Raw genomic sequence first — 16,895 nt, 5'->3', positions numbered from 1 at the left:
CATGCCTAATTATGATTGTTTTATCTCTTTTCAATTTTATTAGCTGTTTTGTTTTGGAATAAAACATACATTTTTTGGACTGGTTGATTCTCTGTATTGTATACATTTATTTCTTGTGTCATTAATTTCTGCTCTTATTTTTTCCCCTCTTCCTTCTTAGGTTAATTTTTATTTATAAGTTCAATTACTAAGAAATGTGTGTGTTGAAATCTATTATGACTTGTGCATCTGTCCATATCTCCTTAAAATACTGTCAATTTTTCATTTATCTTGAGGCCATGTTATCACATGCATACAAATTTAGAATTACTATATGTTCCTGGTGATTTGAGCCACTTATAGTTACAAAATAACCACTTTATTTATCATTTTTTGCCTTAAAATTTACTGTATCTCATATAATAAGCTTTCTTTTGGTTGGCATTTACCTGGAGTATTTTTTTCTAAACTTATATTCCCAGTGTACTTTTTCTTTTACTTTAGCTACTTTTAAGAATTTTTTTCTCTTTGCCTTGATTTTCCTGAAATTTCATTATGATGTGTAATTTTTTTTATCCATCCTACTTGGAATTCTCTGGCCTCTGTGAATCTATAGACAGATCTTATTCATCTGCTTTAGAATATTCTCAGTTATTATCCAATCTTCAAATATTGCTTCTGCTCCATTCTTCTCTGGGAATAATTTTAAGTTAAAAGATGGTAAGATACCTTCAAATAATTATGAACCTAAACTGTAAAACCAGTGAAAAACCAAACTGTCTTGAGAATGAAGGTAAAATAAAATTAGTTCCATACCAAGAAAAAAGTGAAAGGTGTCATTACTAATAGATCCACAGTAAAAAATAAATAAATAAATAAAATGAAAAGATTTTTTAAAAATCTAAAGCGTATTTCTTAGGCAGAAAGATCTTATTAGGTATAAAATCAAAGATGTAAGAATAAATGAAGAGCAAAAGAAATGATAAATATGTACGTAACATTTAGATAAACACAGACTACACCAGACACAAATGTCTTTACATATGGGTGTGTCTCTGACAGAAAATCAAATAAGCAAAAATTGAGCAAATAAATAAAAAGGAAAAAGGGGGAGAGATGAGGCAGGATAAATCAACAGCACAAAGATAGGCCAAATTCAAGTCCCAATAAATAAGTAAATACATGAAATAAAAATAGATTGAATGCTCCAATGCAAGATTTTTCAGACATGATTTTAAAAAAAAATCAACTAAACATCTGTCAAAATCCATAAAATGTATACTACACCAAAAGTGAATTTTAATGATGTACCAATACAGGTTTATCAATTATAACAAATGTACCACTGTGGTTCAAGATATTGATAGTGGTGGAGGTTGTGTGTGGGGACAGGGTGTATATGTAAACTCTCTGGTACTTTCTGCTCAATTTTGCAATACACTAAAACTGCTCTAAAAATAAATTTTATTAACTAAAAAGTTTATTATGTTACTTACAAGACAAGTAATCCACTAAGTAATTTTATGGTATATAATTTTGATTTAAAATTAAAGCTTTAAAAATGAGGAAACATAGTGACTTCTCTAAAGCTTCCTTAATATAAAAAAGGTAAAATATTACTGTTCACTCTGCAATCATCCTCTGTGAAATATGAAATACATAAATAAAACGAAGTATCATTAAAATATATTTAACAGGAGGTCAAAATCTTGGTTAAGATTAATTATGATTAATTTAGACATCCAAAGATAATATTAATGCAAACTACTTTGAATAATAAAGTATTTATGACTAAAATTAGAAACTACTACCTAAAAAACCAGACCAAATCTTGCTGGTAGTTAAAAATTAGTTCAGAGCCAGGAACCACTCAAGTACTCTAACACTAACGTATTACCTGATATCATCCTTACAACACTATGATATAGGTACTTTTACAGGAGGAAACAGAGACTCAAAGAAGTGAAGTAAAACAGCTTACCAAAAATAACAACCTGAGTCAAGGATGGATGCTATATCTGTCTATAACACTCAAAGTCCTAACTACTACATGTAGTAACTTCATTTTCTTTTTTTTAAAGATTTTATTTATTTATTCATGAGAGGCACAGAGAAAGAAGGGGGGCGAGCAGAGAGACAGGCAGAGGGAGAAGCAGGCTCCGTGCTGAGAACCCGACATTGGACTGAATCCTGGGTCTCCAGGATCACACCCCGGGCTGAAGGTGGCGCTAAACCACTGAGTCACCCGGGCTGCCCATAACTTCATTTTCTACGTTAATTTCTTGATAGAAAAATAATTCATGGTTTCTAGTCTAATTACACTAGATGTTCTGCACATATACTAATGTCCTAGTTACCACTAAACAATGATTCAAAAGGAATTTTTAGTAACAGTTGCAGGGTATAGTTGCTAAAAATAAACTATAATATATGAATCAAAGTGCTTCTGGGGCACATGGGTGGCTCAGTCAGTTGAACATCTGACTCTTGGATTTCAGCTCCAGTCTTGATCTCAGGGTTTTGGGATCCAGACCTGTTTTGGGTTCCCTTCTCGGTAGGGAGTCTGCTGGAGATTCTCTCTTTCCCTCTCTCTCTCCTCTCCCTCCCCCCATTCGTGCATATGCTCTCCCTAATAAATAAATAAATCTTAAAAAAATGCTTCTATGGCTTTTTTCCCTATTTAAATATGCATTTGTATAAAGATGCAGTCAAACTTTTATGTAGTATCACTTCATCTGCCATTCCAAGAATACACAGCAGTTTAACTTCAAAGTTAGTTCTCAGTCAACATATAATAAAGTGCGGGTGGAACTGAGACAAGTCTATGATTATTAAACTATAGTTGGGGCTGTTAAGCATCTTGGAAGACAAGTAAGCAAAATACCTGTGACAAACTAGAAAAATGATCTACTAAGAAGGAGAAAATGAAAGTCAATCAAATCCTTATGTACCATAATTTAGCATTTACTGACCACTTTCCATTTGTCAGAAAACTGTGCTACATATTGGGAACATGAAGATAAAAGTGAGATAAGTGCTGCATATAGAACAGGCACATACAAAAGGCTTTGGGCACCTAACCTGAGGGGAAATGGGGGAGAAAATGGGAAGAAGAAATAATAATTAGAGATGGCTTCCTACTGAAACTGCTTTATGAGCCAAGCCTTAAAAGATGAATAGGCAATGAGACAGGTAAAGAAAGGCAAGGAACAAGATGCAAAATAGGCACAGAAACAAGAAAGCCTAATTCATTTAGAGAACTAAAAGAGTTTAACATAAGATACACAGGGTAGATGCTGGAAGTGAAGTGAAAGAGTAAAATAAGGCCTATGAAGAGTCCTTCATGAAGGTGAAGTTTATCTTGAAGGCCAGTGAAGGAAGTTAAACATGAAACTGACACAAAGAGACACAGAAGAAACAGTAATCTAGGTTAAAAAAGAAAAAGAAAAAAAGGGCAGCTGGGGTGGCTCAGCGGATTAGCGCCACCTTCAGCCCAGGTGTGATCCTGGAGACCTGGGATCGAGTCCCATATCGGGATCCCTGCATGGAGCCTACTTCTCCCTCTGCCTGTGTCACTGCCTCTCTCTCTGTGTATCTCACATAAATAAATTTTAAAAATCTTAAAAAAAAAAAAAAAGAGATAAGGTCCTATACTGAGACAATGGCAATGAAGACAGATAAATACAAAATGCCATAGAAACAGAGAACAAGAGAAAGAGAAACATCTGTGATGTTTAATGGAGTGTCATTAATGGAGTAAATGGTGATGCTGTGACTGAAGAGACCAGAGGGCACTATGATATTACCTTAAAGTGATAAAGTAACTCCTATCCTTCAGGGGTCAAGGAAAAACTTTTAGGAGGAAATACCTAGCATGGGATTTAAAAGATGAACAGGAATTAAGAGCAATGTGTTGGGGTTTGAAAGTTGGCAGTGAAGGGCAGGCACTGGTTAATGACAAAAGATGAGGCTAGAGTGGTCAGAAGATGCCAGATCAAAAATGCTTTAAGAAGTCATTTTAGGGATGCCTGGGTGGCTCAGTGGTAGAGCGTCTGCCTTTGGCTCAGGTCATGATCCCAGGTCCAGGAATCAAGCCCTGAATTGGGCTCCCTGTGAGGAGCCTGCTTCTCCCTCTATGTCTCTGCATATCTCATGAATAAATAAATAAAATCTTAAAAAAAGAAAAAGAAAAAGTCATCTTAGAACTTTTGGATTCTATCATGGAAGAAACAGAGAGCTATGTTAGGGTGATAAGGAAGAGAATGAGGGGATCCCTGGGTGGTTCAGTGGTTTAGCACCTGCCTTTGGCCGGGGGTGTGATCCTGGAGTCCCAGGATCCAGTCTCATATCGGGCTCCCTGCATGGAGCCTGCTTTTCCCTCTGCCTGTGTCTGTGTCTCTGCCTCTCTCTCTCTCTCTCTCTGTCTCTCTCATGAATAAATAAATAAACTCTTTAAAAAAGGGGGGGGGAGAATGAAAGGATGTTTTGCAAAAATGACTCTGACTGCAAAATGAAAATGAACTGGATTGCTAAACCAAAGCTGAAAGGAGAGGTAGGAAAAAAAATAACACAAGTAAGAGAGGACAGTAACCTGAGTTAGAAAGTCAGTGGAGTCAGGTGTCAGTGGGGACTTATATAAGTGGATACACTTGAGATATAGAAGGATTGTTGTCTGGTAGGAGTGGAATTAAACCTAACACACAGTGTATTTCTATATAACCACACATCTACCCTTTATTAAGCAATAAATTTACTAATTTACTAAATCATTTGCTAGTTTTTTAAAAAAATCAATAGCTGAATGTCTTAATTCCAATTTACAAAAGGCCCCCAAGACTAGAAAAAGTCTGAAGACTAGAGTAGATTTCGAGATGGATTTTGAAAAATAAGATTATTACCATCCATTTATTAAAGAAAATAATAAAAATGGATTAAGAAAAATAAATGAAATCCTGATCTAAAATATTAAGGATGATAATAAAAATCTGGCATGTGGATCTGAAAGGATGGTAGTGCCATTTACTAATAGAGAAAACAAAGGAAAAGGCAATAGGTATAGATGTGGATGTGTAGATGAGTGTGAGTGTGTGTAGACAGATTGGAACAGGAATGATAACAGTAAATAGTTTTTGTTTTTTTCTGTGTTTTTAGTAAATGCAGTTTTGAAAAGGCTATATTAGAGCACTTAAGTACTGATAACAACCAACCAAGGATATGACATTGAGAACTGAGCTATATTTAATATTCAAGAGAGAAAAGTGGACTGAAGACAGAAACTTGGATATCAGCAGCATATATGTAGTAACTGAATCTCTGAGAGTAGCTCATTTTCAAGGAGAATTTGTAGACTAGGAAGTAAGATGGCTAAGACAGATTCTTACAAATGGAAAAAAAAACAAAAAACATTTTACAAATTGGTAGTGTAAATACTGTCCATAGAAAAGACTGAGAGGATGAGCCAGAGGAGTTAAAATGAAAATTAGGAGATCAAAGTATTTCGAAAACTAAAGGTAGGAAAAGAGTCTTTTGGGAAAAACTAAGTCAACAATACTCTATGCTGCCAAGTTAAAAAACTCTCAAATGTCTATAGCATTGAGCATCAAAAAGATAGTTGATCTTTAAAAAGCAATTTCATTTAGGAAAGGAGAAAATGGAAAGTGAGACAGAAGAAGAGACTGGCAAGTCTTTCAAGAAACCTGGTTATAAAGATGACAGAATATGGAAACTGGAGTAGAGGGATATATAATTGAAGCAGAGTTTTTTTGTTTCATTTTGTCTTCTAGAAGGAAGGAACCAGTAGAGAAAAAAAGGTTGACAATGTAAGATAATGGGAATATTGATAGAAGAGTCCCTCATGTAGCAGGGTTTGGGAATCAAAGCACAGATGAAACATTACCTTTCAACAAAAGGAAAACAAAGAATACATCCACATAAAAATATCAAACGGTGTGTGTGTGTGTGTGTGTGTATTTTCTACTCACATAAACTTAAGTTCTTGCAGAACAAAAAATTTTATGTTTGGACACATCTGTAAATTGAAATTTTAACAATGGTCTTCTCTGTGGATGGGATCATGGTCTATATTGTTTTATATTCATATTTATATTCTTTCATATTTTCCCAATTTTCTATGTATTATAAGCATTTAATTATTTAAAAATCTCTTTGCTCCTTGAACTATAAAGAGCAGTTAATCATTAATGCAGAAAATTGAGAAAATAAAAAGCAGAAAGGGAAAAAACAATACCTATAATCTACCAATGTACTGCTTCCAAAGGATGAGAAAATAAACGTCAGCTATATTACTTAATATTCTCTCAGAAAAAGGAACATTAAAAAAAAAAAGAAAAGAAAAAGAAAAAGGAACATTAATGGAAATACTGAATTGAGATCTTCAAAACTACTACTGACTCTATCATTCCTCTTAGCTACTAAATCTTCATTTTAAAAGCGGATTAAATGGGCAGCCCTGGTGGCGCAGCGGTTTAGCACTGCCTGCAGCCCGGGCTGTGATCCTGGAGACCCGGGATCGAGTCTCACGTCAGGCTTCCTGCATAGAGCCTGCTTCTCCCTCTGCCTGTGTCTCTGCCTCTCTCTCTCTCTGAATGAATGAATAAATAAATAAATCTTTAAAAAATAAAAGGAGATTAATAAGTCTCCACTTACAAAGGCTGAATTCAGATTATTTGGAGATTAGTAATTTTAATACTGCCTTCCTTCCTGGCCGTAACTATTTTTAGTATTTAAGTATTAGTGTAAATATATATAACATCTAACATTCATGCTCACTGGCAACGATTTAAAAAAAGGAAAATTAAAATGGAGGCTTACAGTTGTGGTAAATTTGGTCTAACAAAGGGATCATTCTCTGCTCCATTGACTGCTTTGTTTTTCCTTTGTTTTGGTTCAGAATTGGTAGAGGGTGCCTGAGAATTATTAGCTGTGGGAGGTTTGCGTTTGGCTAGAAGTTTCCTTTGCCTTTCAATATCTTCCCTTTGCTGATTCACCCATTCTTGTTGCCTGTATAAAAATAAATGTAAAAAACCATATTAACTTTTCATTACTCTTCACAGTTAAAACATGAAAATACATTAACATGAGAAAGCATATAACATAAACAAAAATTATCATTCTATCTTTTTGAACCTACTCATACTCACTGTCCAGGTCTCATTTGAAGCATTCATTTCTAAATTCCCTAAATCCCCTGAACTAGGGAAAGATGTGTTGCTATATATAATTGCATGGTACCCTTGTAGATCTCCATTTCCTTCTTCCTAGTATCATTCCTACAGATACTTGATTAGAATATGCCTCTAGACTACATCACTGCATGAGAAAGGAGACCTATTTTATATCTTCTTATATACTTAGTGCCCAACATAATTACCAGTCATACTAAGAATTCAGTAAAAATTTGCTCAATGAAATAAATGGGTATTAAAATAAAGAACAGAGGTAAGCACAGAGTATATTTTAAACATGCACCTCATTACTTTGTTTTTGCAGGAAAACTTAAAAAGACAAATACAAGTTTAATTAAGTATTATTTTCTAAATTTATTTTTGTGAAAAAGATATTGGGACTATGCAAGCGTTACTTTGAAATGAAACAAAAGTTGACTCAAATATAAGAAATTTATAAAGAAAGAAAGAATTTTGATAATTTGAAGGAAATAAAAAAAATGAAGGGAAACAAGAAAAATTAGCTTGGCTCTGAAAAATGAGCAATTAATAAAAGGTAAAAATATTACTGCTTCCCATTCAAGAATCTAAAGCTTACTAACTCTAACAACTACTAAATATCATGTCTATTATAAAAAATACAGGTTAGAGATTTCAGCAATTTGACCAGAGCAAGAATAGGTAGCAGTGAAGTTTTTTTTGTTTGTTTGTTTGTTTGTTTTTTTAAGCAGTGAAGCTTTTTAAAACTATCCCATCACACAACTTGTTCTCATAGTAACCATGTTCCCTATTAGGTCACCTCAACATACTAAGTAACAATTTTAAAAATTCTACGTGGTTATGATACTTAGATTTTGAACAAGACAAGTGTTTCAATTCCTTGCCTCCTCACTCCCACTCAAAGCAGAACTACAGAACTACTCAGCTGACCCGAAATTGGCTTTACACACATTGCCTGTTCCTATGGTTCTAGCCAGACAGTAGTAAAATATGGCCACAATGAAAGAATCGATAGCCACCTAAACAGGAGAGTCTAAGGGGAGAGAAAATTCAAGAATAGCAAAGCTTAGAACAGGAGTTTAATCCAGTTTTTCTTTGGAAGAAGAAATTAATACCTTCACTTTACTAAAAAAGTTAATTTTTAAAGCTAGTTTAGAGCACAATCAAGATGGTATAAATGAAAATAAATAGCAATAACCCTAATGTTGAAAATCCTAATGGAAAGTAAAGAATGATTGAAATTAATACAAAGATAATATCTGATTATTCAGGAATGACTACATAATTTAGAGATTATTAATATTATTAATATTTATTTCCCTTCTCATCCACCAACTACTTACATCACTGATAAACTACTTAACATACGCTGATGAGCAGCTTGATTTAAATTACATATATGTAACAACACACAGTAGGCCCTCAATACAAGAAATGCAAGTAGGTATTTAAAAACTAGATTACTTGTTTTTTATAAAAGGATAGAACTTGGGAATAGCCAGATTGAAGAGATGCATACCACAAGGTATGGGGGGCAAAGGTATGAGGCTTCTCTGGCTCTCTCCAATTGCACCACTCTCCCCAAATCTCCTTATGTTCTCCAACCCAGAATCTCCCAATTTTGCTCTTTTTTGATAGCTCAATGAAGAAATTTTTGCTACAAACAGTTTATATTTTAAATTTGTATTTTTAGTTTGTATTTATGGTTATATTATGTCCTATTTCATTATCAGGATAACTGTAGATCTGGGCTTAGTAGCAGAAGTTCTTGCTTATTGAACACTCATAAATCATGGTTTCTATCTCAAATGTATCTCCTATTCTCTACTTTCACTGTATTTTAGTTCAAGGATAATCATCTTTCATTTGGACACCTCAGGTGTCAATAATTTATCCTCCTTCCAATATTAGTCCCACATTATCACCAGTTTCTTTCTAAAACTCAATTATGAAAATACACACTATGTACAACAAGCCTTTAATAACTCCGTGTCATCCACAGAATTAAAGCCAAACTCTCTAGCATCAAAAGAACAATGTTCTTCATTATGGTACACCTATTACCCAGCACAGCTGGTGTTGAACAAAAGGTGAATAAATCAAGTGCGAGAGAGAGAAGGTCATTCTATGCTGAGTACTGAGAACCAATGTTTGAAACAGCAGTATTTATATACAGCTTTGCCTCCATTTTCCGTAACACGGGACTAACTCTAGGAAATCTGATATAGATGCTGACACTACTCCTGCTTTGGCAGTTTAAAATTTTTTCCAGTGAAAACAAACAGCACAGGTCCCGGCTCCTTCATACATAATCGAGCCCTATCTACTATCACCTGAACTCAACGATTTCCGTTTTGAAGTTTTCCTCAGAAATGTTAAAGCTACATAATCCATTCAACTGATTTATGAAATTACTGTATCTGAAGCAGAAGAGAAAAAGTTCCTGTCTTTTCCATAGGAACAGAAAGCAGGCAAGTCCTGAATATTAACATTAAAGTAAGGATTGGAGAATGGGGAAGAAACTAAGTACAAAAATTCCAAGATCTATAGATACACACACATCAAAATTAAATTTTCCTCCCAAATTATCTATAAAACTAGCAGATTAGTTTATATTTTGGAAAGTCATATTTAAAATAATACATTATATGGTATGGATGAATGTTAACCCATCAAGAAGTCTACTAAAGCTGAAATTGTAATACTTTTGTTTTATGTTCCTTTCAAATATACTAAGTTCTGTGATTTCAAAGAGTAGTAAAGAGCAGAAATAGAACATAATTCCAAATCTATAATCTTTGGAAGTAACAAAATCCCAAAGGAACACTACATTTTTTTAAAATGTAAGAATGACTAACTTCACAAGATTCTGAAATGCAAAACCATCTGTCCATTGTTCAGTAAATGAAGCACCATGTCTAACTGTTGTGAAGTGCCCAAGGCGTAATCGGTCTTGCATACTCTTCTCTCGGCTTGACAGTTTTTCTTGTGTACTCTGAAAAAAAAGGAGGAAGAATCATCAATTTTATTCATTTAAATTTAAAACCGTACAAGGTGGAAAGAGCCAACAGAATGAAAAGGAAAATTCACTGAACTTTTAACTTACCTTTTCAATAAGCAGCTTCTTGCTCATTGATATGCACTTATTTAATCGTTCTTTGTATTTTTCAAGTAACTTTTGTTGTTCATCTATTTGCCGTCTGAGATCACAGTTAGCCTATAACATAAGTAAAAAATAGAAAAGGTCTAGAATTTGTGTATATGAGACACTTAGGAGTATTCCTTACATTCTGAGGAAACTACATAAATAGGATCAATAAGTAATTAAGTAGGATACTAAAAAATTTTTTTAATCATCTACTAATCACGGGATAGTACTGTTGAAAGCTGCATAATTGTACAGTGGAATGTACATGGAATTTGTATCCATACTCCAAGGGATCAAATCCACTCCTTAAGCTATGTAACCTTAGCTAAGTTAAGTCAGTTATCTGAACATTAACTTATTTTTATTTTGTATTTCTAGAATAGGGGCAATACCATTTACCTCACTTAGTTAAAAGTAACCAATATAGGAATCCCTAGGTGGCGCAGCGGTTTAGCGCCTGCCTTTGGCCCAGGGCACGATCCTGGAGACCCGGGATCGAATCCCACGTCGGGCTCCCGGTGCATGGAGCCTGCTTCTCCCTTTGCCTATGTCTCTGCCTCTCTCTCTGTGACTATCATAAATAAATAAAAATTAAAAAAAAAAAAAGTAACCAAGTATATAAAGTGTCTAACACTTAAAAATGAATGTGAGTTCTCTTTCATCTTTTGTAACTGATACGTTTTATCTCCATTAAACTTGTAGATGGCACTATAAATGCCTACCCAAAAGCTAACTACTTCCACCATCTTTCTTGGCAACAAGATATCAATTTTGCTGACTGTAGGAAGCTGTACTGCTCAGGAAAGAGGCCTTTCTCTAAACTTGGGAGATGAGTTGGATTACTCCAGTACAGTGACAAAAGAATAACCTGGATACAAACTGTTGAGACACACTACCAGAGGAGTTTCTGTGTATAGTAGGTCTGGGGTAGGGTCCTAAACTTTCTTTCTTTTTAAAAGATTTTATTTACTTATTTGACAGAGAGAGAAAGAGCACAAGCAGGGGGTGCAGCAGAAGGAGAGGGAGTTGCAGGCTCTCTACTGAGTAGGGAACCCGATAAGGGTGTCTTGATCCCAGGACCCAGGGATTATGACCTGAGCTGAAAGCAGACACTTTACCAACTTAGCTACCCAAGCACCTCTGAAAATTTATTTCTAATGAATTCATCAGTAATGCTGATGCTTCTGGTCTGGGAATCATACTTTGAGAACCATAGGTTGATACCAATCATGGTAAAAGCCAAAAGATCATGGCATAATATATTGAAAATGCTAGGAGAAAATAGCTGCCAGTCTAAAATTATGTAATTAAGTCAAAGTGTTTTACAAGGAAAAGGGTAAAATAAAGAGACTCCCAGAGGAACATAGATGGAATTTAGCACCAATAAAACCTCTTCATTAGATGCAATTCAAACAAACTCCAAGAAACTAAACTGTCTGTATGCCTTTAAAACCAGAGGATATTTCTTCAATCGCAAATCAAGATTTAATATAAAGCCACAGCAATTATGATGACCCAAATCTATTTCCTCTTTCTTCATTAAGTAATGAAAACCAACATTTTTATTCTGGATTGATAAATATCTAACTAAACTATCCTAACAGTGACTCTAATAAATATTTTGTACCTTGATATGGCCTTCAAGATGGAAGTCATACACTAATGATACAGTAGCAAAAACACTAAAGGAGCAAAGATTCCATATGATGCTATGAAGGCATCACACCTGGGTTGCTCAGTTCTGTTCTTCTAAAAAATATTGTATTTCACTTAAAGTATTGTTTATGTTCTCTATTCCTAACAGACAATTGCTAACAACAAACAAAAACAAAAAGGTGCTATGGTACCAGTATAGGAATAACACAAATAGAACATAGGACAAAGCAGAAAATATAGAAAAAGATCTACTTGTATATAGAACCAAGATTATATGATAGAATTGGGACAAAAGAGTGGACGAGGCAACTGATTATTTGTATAGAAAGAAATTAAAAAGGAACTCTATCTCACACCATACCCCAAAACACTTCCACTGAGATTAACAACTTACACTGAAAAACGAGGCTATAAAAGTTTTTAAAAATATAGAGGAACATCTTTATGACCTTAGGAATTAAGAAAATTAGTTCTTTCAGTATAACTTTGATAATAATTTGGTACAAACAAAACTACAAACAAAAAAGATATTTAATCATATTAAAATTTTAAATGCATCTAATCATCAAAAAGCAGCATGGAGAAATAAAGAGGCAATCTGTCACTGGGGATAATCTGTATATAGGAACAACAAAAAGCTGACATCAAAACAAAACAAAGCAACAAAAGACAGTAACCTGTTAAGAAAAATCAGCAAAAACATGATCAGTTATTTCGCAGAACACAGTTAATAAGTATTTTAAAAGATGCTAGAAAATAGAGAACAAAAAAAATTGAGAACATAATAAAAGATACTTTGTTATATTCATCAAATTGGCCAAAAAATTTATTATACCTGATTATAATGAGCCTTAGCAAAGATAATGAGCATCAAGATTATTTCTTGCCTACTGCTGGTAGGAGTGTAAATTAATCCAACTGCTTTGGGGAAATTTTGGCATTATAAAGCAAAATTGAAGACGTACATGTTATGTATTCTGGCCAGATCTCTCTCACAGCATATAACATACATAAGACAAATTTTTCCACATTTGCCCTAGAAGACATGCCCAATAATGTTCTTAGTAGAACTGTTCATATTAGCAAAAAGTATAGATAGAATGTTCACTAAGAGCAGAAAAAAATGTATTATGGTATATTCATATAATGCCTTACTATATAGCATGAAATGAACAAAGTACATGACATTCCACATATAATGGTTAGTGAAAACAAGTAGGGCAAAAGGGTAAAGTTCAAAAATAAACTGAAATATGTTAAGAATGTATAGATACAAAAGTGATAAAGCCATAATAATAAGGCATAATAAATACAAAACTTAGAACAGTAATTAATGGTAAAAGAATGTGAGAGAGTAACTGGGATAGGATCAGGAAAGGCAAGCTCGATGTTTCAAAGGTATCAGTAACTGGTAGGATCACAGATGAGATACTAGTTTTACTGAGTTTCTATACCAATACTTCTCAAGGCTGGCTTAAATTATAATTATTTGGAGGAGCTTTGTTTTTTCTTGGAGGAGATTTTAAATCCCCAGATTCCTGGGGATCTCTGGGTGGCTCAGAGGTTTAGCACCTGCTTTAGCCCAGGGCGTGATCCTGGAGTCCTGGGATCGAATCCCACATTGGGCTTCCTGCATGGAGCCTGATTCTCCCTCTGCCTGTGTCTCTGCCTCTCTCTCTGTCTCATGAATAAATAAAATCTTTAAAAAATAAAAAACAAAACTACCAACGCCCAAGCCCCACATCACATCAATTTAATCAGAATCCCCCAGAGTGGAGTTTATGTGCAGGTACCTTTATAAAGTGCTTTCTAACCTTCCCATTTGGTGATTCTCATAAGCAGCAAGGGGCGAGAACCACTGCTTCATACCTTACTCACAGTGTAAGTACACTTTTTGATGTGTCTTTTTATAAAGTTTCCATTAAAAATCTCACAGGATTGCAGTAGTTACTTCATCTTGTATAATATCAAATGTCAGGTTTATAACAAAATCAATTACCTTTAAAACTAACATGAAATGGCCATCTGACTTATTAATAGTTGATCAAATAAAAATAAATTTTATAAACTTCCCTCTATTTCTCCAACTTTTCTCAATTCACCTTTATCTGTTTACTTAAGACTTACTCATATATTTGAGAGAGAGAGAGAACATAGGTGGGAGGGGCAGAGAGAGAGGGAGAGAGAAGCTCAAGCAGTCTCTGCTCTGAGCCCAACGTGGGGCTCAATTTCATGACTTCAGCTGAGATCACAACCTGAGCTGAAACCAAGAGTCAGATACTCAACAGACTGTACCACCCAGGTGCCCCTCTCAATTCACACTTAAAGAGCTAATAATTTTCACTTTAAAATAGTGATTTTCATGTACATAAAACTACCAGGAAAAGCTTATTTTTTTCCAGTTAAATAATTTTTTACAGTTCTAAGTATTCCTCAAATTTTGTAACTGCCAAATAATTTACTCAATTTTTTCCCCTCCATGACTTCCTACTTACCCTGAGCAAGTCATCTATACGACCTTCCTTCTTTTCCAGGTCCTGGTTTTTATTACTTTCTAATGCTGCTAATTTCAGCATTGTGAGATCAGTCTAAATGAAAGAAAGCTATTTTATTATCTCCATTAAACATATCACTACATGCAAATATAAAACTAGATCTTAGTGCTTCTAAAAACAAAGAAAACACTGGAGTTTGTGTATGTAAAAGTTATCCCAGAAAGTCTTAATATAATTTTAAGTTTTAGTATCTTCAGAGGTATAAATTCTACAAGCTTACAAAGAAACATTTAAAAGATTCATTACTAACATTTTAGAGTATTATTATGTTCTTCATTAAAATTCAGTATAACCACAGCTTTGTGCTATCAACTCTAGCTGATAGCTAACGGCAAAAACTTTCATGAGTTGTTCATTGACTGAAAGCAATGTACCTGTAATCCTAGCCTAAAGATTATCCGAAGAAAGAATATTGTTGATGCATGTACAATAGCTTGGACATGACCTAACAGAAAAGTCTAACGGCAAAAAATTGGGGTAATAACAGTGGCTAAGCAAAAAGATCTATTCTTCCAATTTCTCTGGTCTGAGATAGTAAAATCCAAAAACTGTCACATGTAGAAAGTTAAAAAGTAAAACTTAGTACTCAAAATTCATAAAACCAAATAAGCATTAAAGATATCTGATTTTCAAGTGATATTTAAGTGGATAGCAAACATGAATATACATAAATATAGACACTCAAAATGAACTGCTTTAATGGTTACTTATGACAAATGTAATAGGTTTTAGGAAGACGTTGTTTATATGGTATGTTCAAAAATAATCAAAACTGACATGTCATGCTTGTTCTGTTTATTTAATATGCATAGAACATCTACATATTTAATCTGCATATAAAAAAGGACAAGCTGATAGTTAATTACATGTTTCAATTTCTTAACCCCCACAAACTTTTTTTTTGTTTATTAGCTTTCTTGATGTCTTTATAACTATGTCTAAAACAAAGAGAAGACATCTTAGTTATTTCTATTAAGTTTCTTAGAAGTCATACAAAGAAATTTTAATTACTATTTACCTGAGTAATTTTAAAGGATAACTGCTTTGGTTGTATAATAGGGTGGTCCCCAAAAGCTAATGCAGTAGGAGAAGGGCTATTCGGTCGAACCTTAAAAAAAGATTAAAATTTTTTCATTAGGAGGAAAAAATACAGGCTTTTGTCTCAGCAACAACTAATTAACATCTCTTAAGTTTTTATCAGGATAATAACTGAATTAAAACATAATTGATTGTTTAAAACTTTTAATCATTTATTCAACACGCATTCATTTTTAGACTACCCTCCCTTATAGAGGCACAGAGAAAGAAAGCTTACATTCTAGAACCATAAAAAACATTTTAATGTTTTCAGTCTGTTAACTATAACAAGGCAAAATATATTATTTCAAAAACAAAAATAGTATACAATGATGTTTCAGAAAGTAAAACTGAAAAGATCTTAATATAGAACTTAGTACCAACACACCCATGTATAGTATAATATCAATTTACTGATGAGTTTCATGGCTTATCTAGATACTAGTTTCAAAACACATCATTGAAAATAGATTATATCATTGTATCAATGTCATCACTGCAACTCAAAATTACTGTGGAGTCTGACGCCTTATTTTGGATATGGCAATATCATGTACCCAAGGTACAAAATAAGTAAGACACAACTAAGTATATGTCTACAGGCAAAGAACAGAAGGGGTCACTATAAGTAAAAAACAAAGATACCTGAAAAAATATGAGAGACTGATTTAAAAAAAAAAAAAAAATCTGGAGGACACCTGGGTGGCTCAGTGGTTGAGTGCCTTCGGCCCAGGGTGTGATCCTGGAGTCCTGGGATGGAGTCTACTTCTCTCTCTGTCTGTGTCTCTGCCTCTCTCTCTGTGTCTCTCATGAATAAATATATAAAATTAAACAAAAAAAAAAAAAAAAAGAAAGAAATTGGAAATCATAATTGAATATGGACTAATATAAGGGTATTCATTTTAGTCCCATAAGCTCAACAGCATTCTTTTATAGGAACACTACTGCTAAAAAAAAGGGGGGGGATCCCTGGGTGGCGCAGCAGCGGTTTGGCGCCTGCCTTTGGCCCAGGGCGCGATCCTGGAGACCCGGGATCGAATCCCACGTCGGGCTCCCGGTGCATGGAGCCTGCTTCTCCCTCTGCCTGTGTCTCTGCCTCTCTCTCTCTGTGACTATCATAAATAAATAAATAAAAATTAAAAAAAAAAAAGGAACACTACTGCTTGGATATAATTAATTCAGAAAATCTTTTTTTTTTTTAAAGATTTTTATTTGTTTATTCATAAGAGACATAGAGAGAAAGAGAGGCAGAGACACAGGCAGAGGGAGAAACAGGCTCCATGCAGGAAGCCCAAT

General features: G+C 34.1%; 1 protein-coding gene across 1 annotated transcript in view; it reads right to left on the bottom strand.

Moving 5' to 3' along the window:
• The window catches only part of TLK1 (tousled like kinase 1), a 145,534-nt gene that overhangs the window by 42,558 nt on the left and 86,081 nt on the right, over positions 1 to 16,895 (bottom strand). The window contains exons 7-11 of the mRNA XM_055307849.1: positions 15,541 to 15,630; positions 14,463 to 14,555; positions 10,270 to 10,380; positions 10,022 to 10,158; positions 6,811 to 6,999 (exon numbers count right to left, since the gene is read on the bottom strand). Of these exons, the coding sequence (XP_055163824.1) occupies positions 6,811 to 6,999; positions 10,022 to 10,158; positions 10,270 to 10,380; positions 14,463 to 14,555; positions 15,541 to 15,630 (620 nt within the window). The remainder of the gene's footprint in view (positions 1 to 6,810; positions 7,000 to 10,021; positions 10,159 to 10,269; positions 10,381 to 14,462; positions 14,556 to 15,540; positions 15,631 to 16,895) is intronic.

This window comes from Nyctereutes procyonoides, unplaced genomic scaffold (genome assembly GCF_905146905.1).
Source record: "Nyctereutes procyonoides isolate TBG_1078 unplaced genomic scaffold, NYPRO_anot_genome, whole genome shotgun sequence".
NCBI classification, from domain to species: Eukaryota; Metazoa; Chordata; class Mammalia; order Carnivora; family Canidae; genus Nyctereutes; species Nyctereutes procyonoides.
The sequence above is the reverse complement of the archived record's forward strand: the minus strand, read 5'-3'. Positions and strand labels throughout refer to the sequence as shown.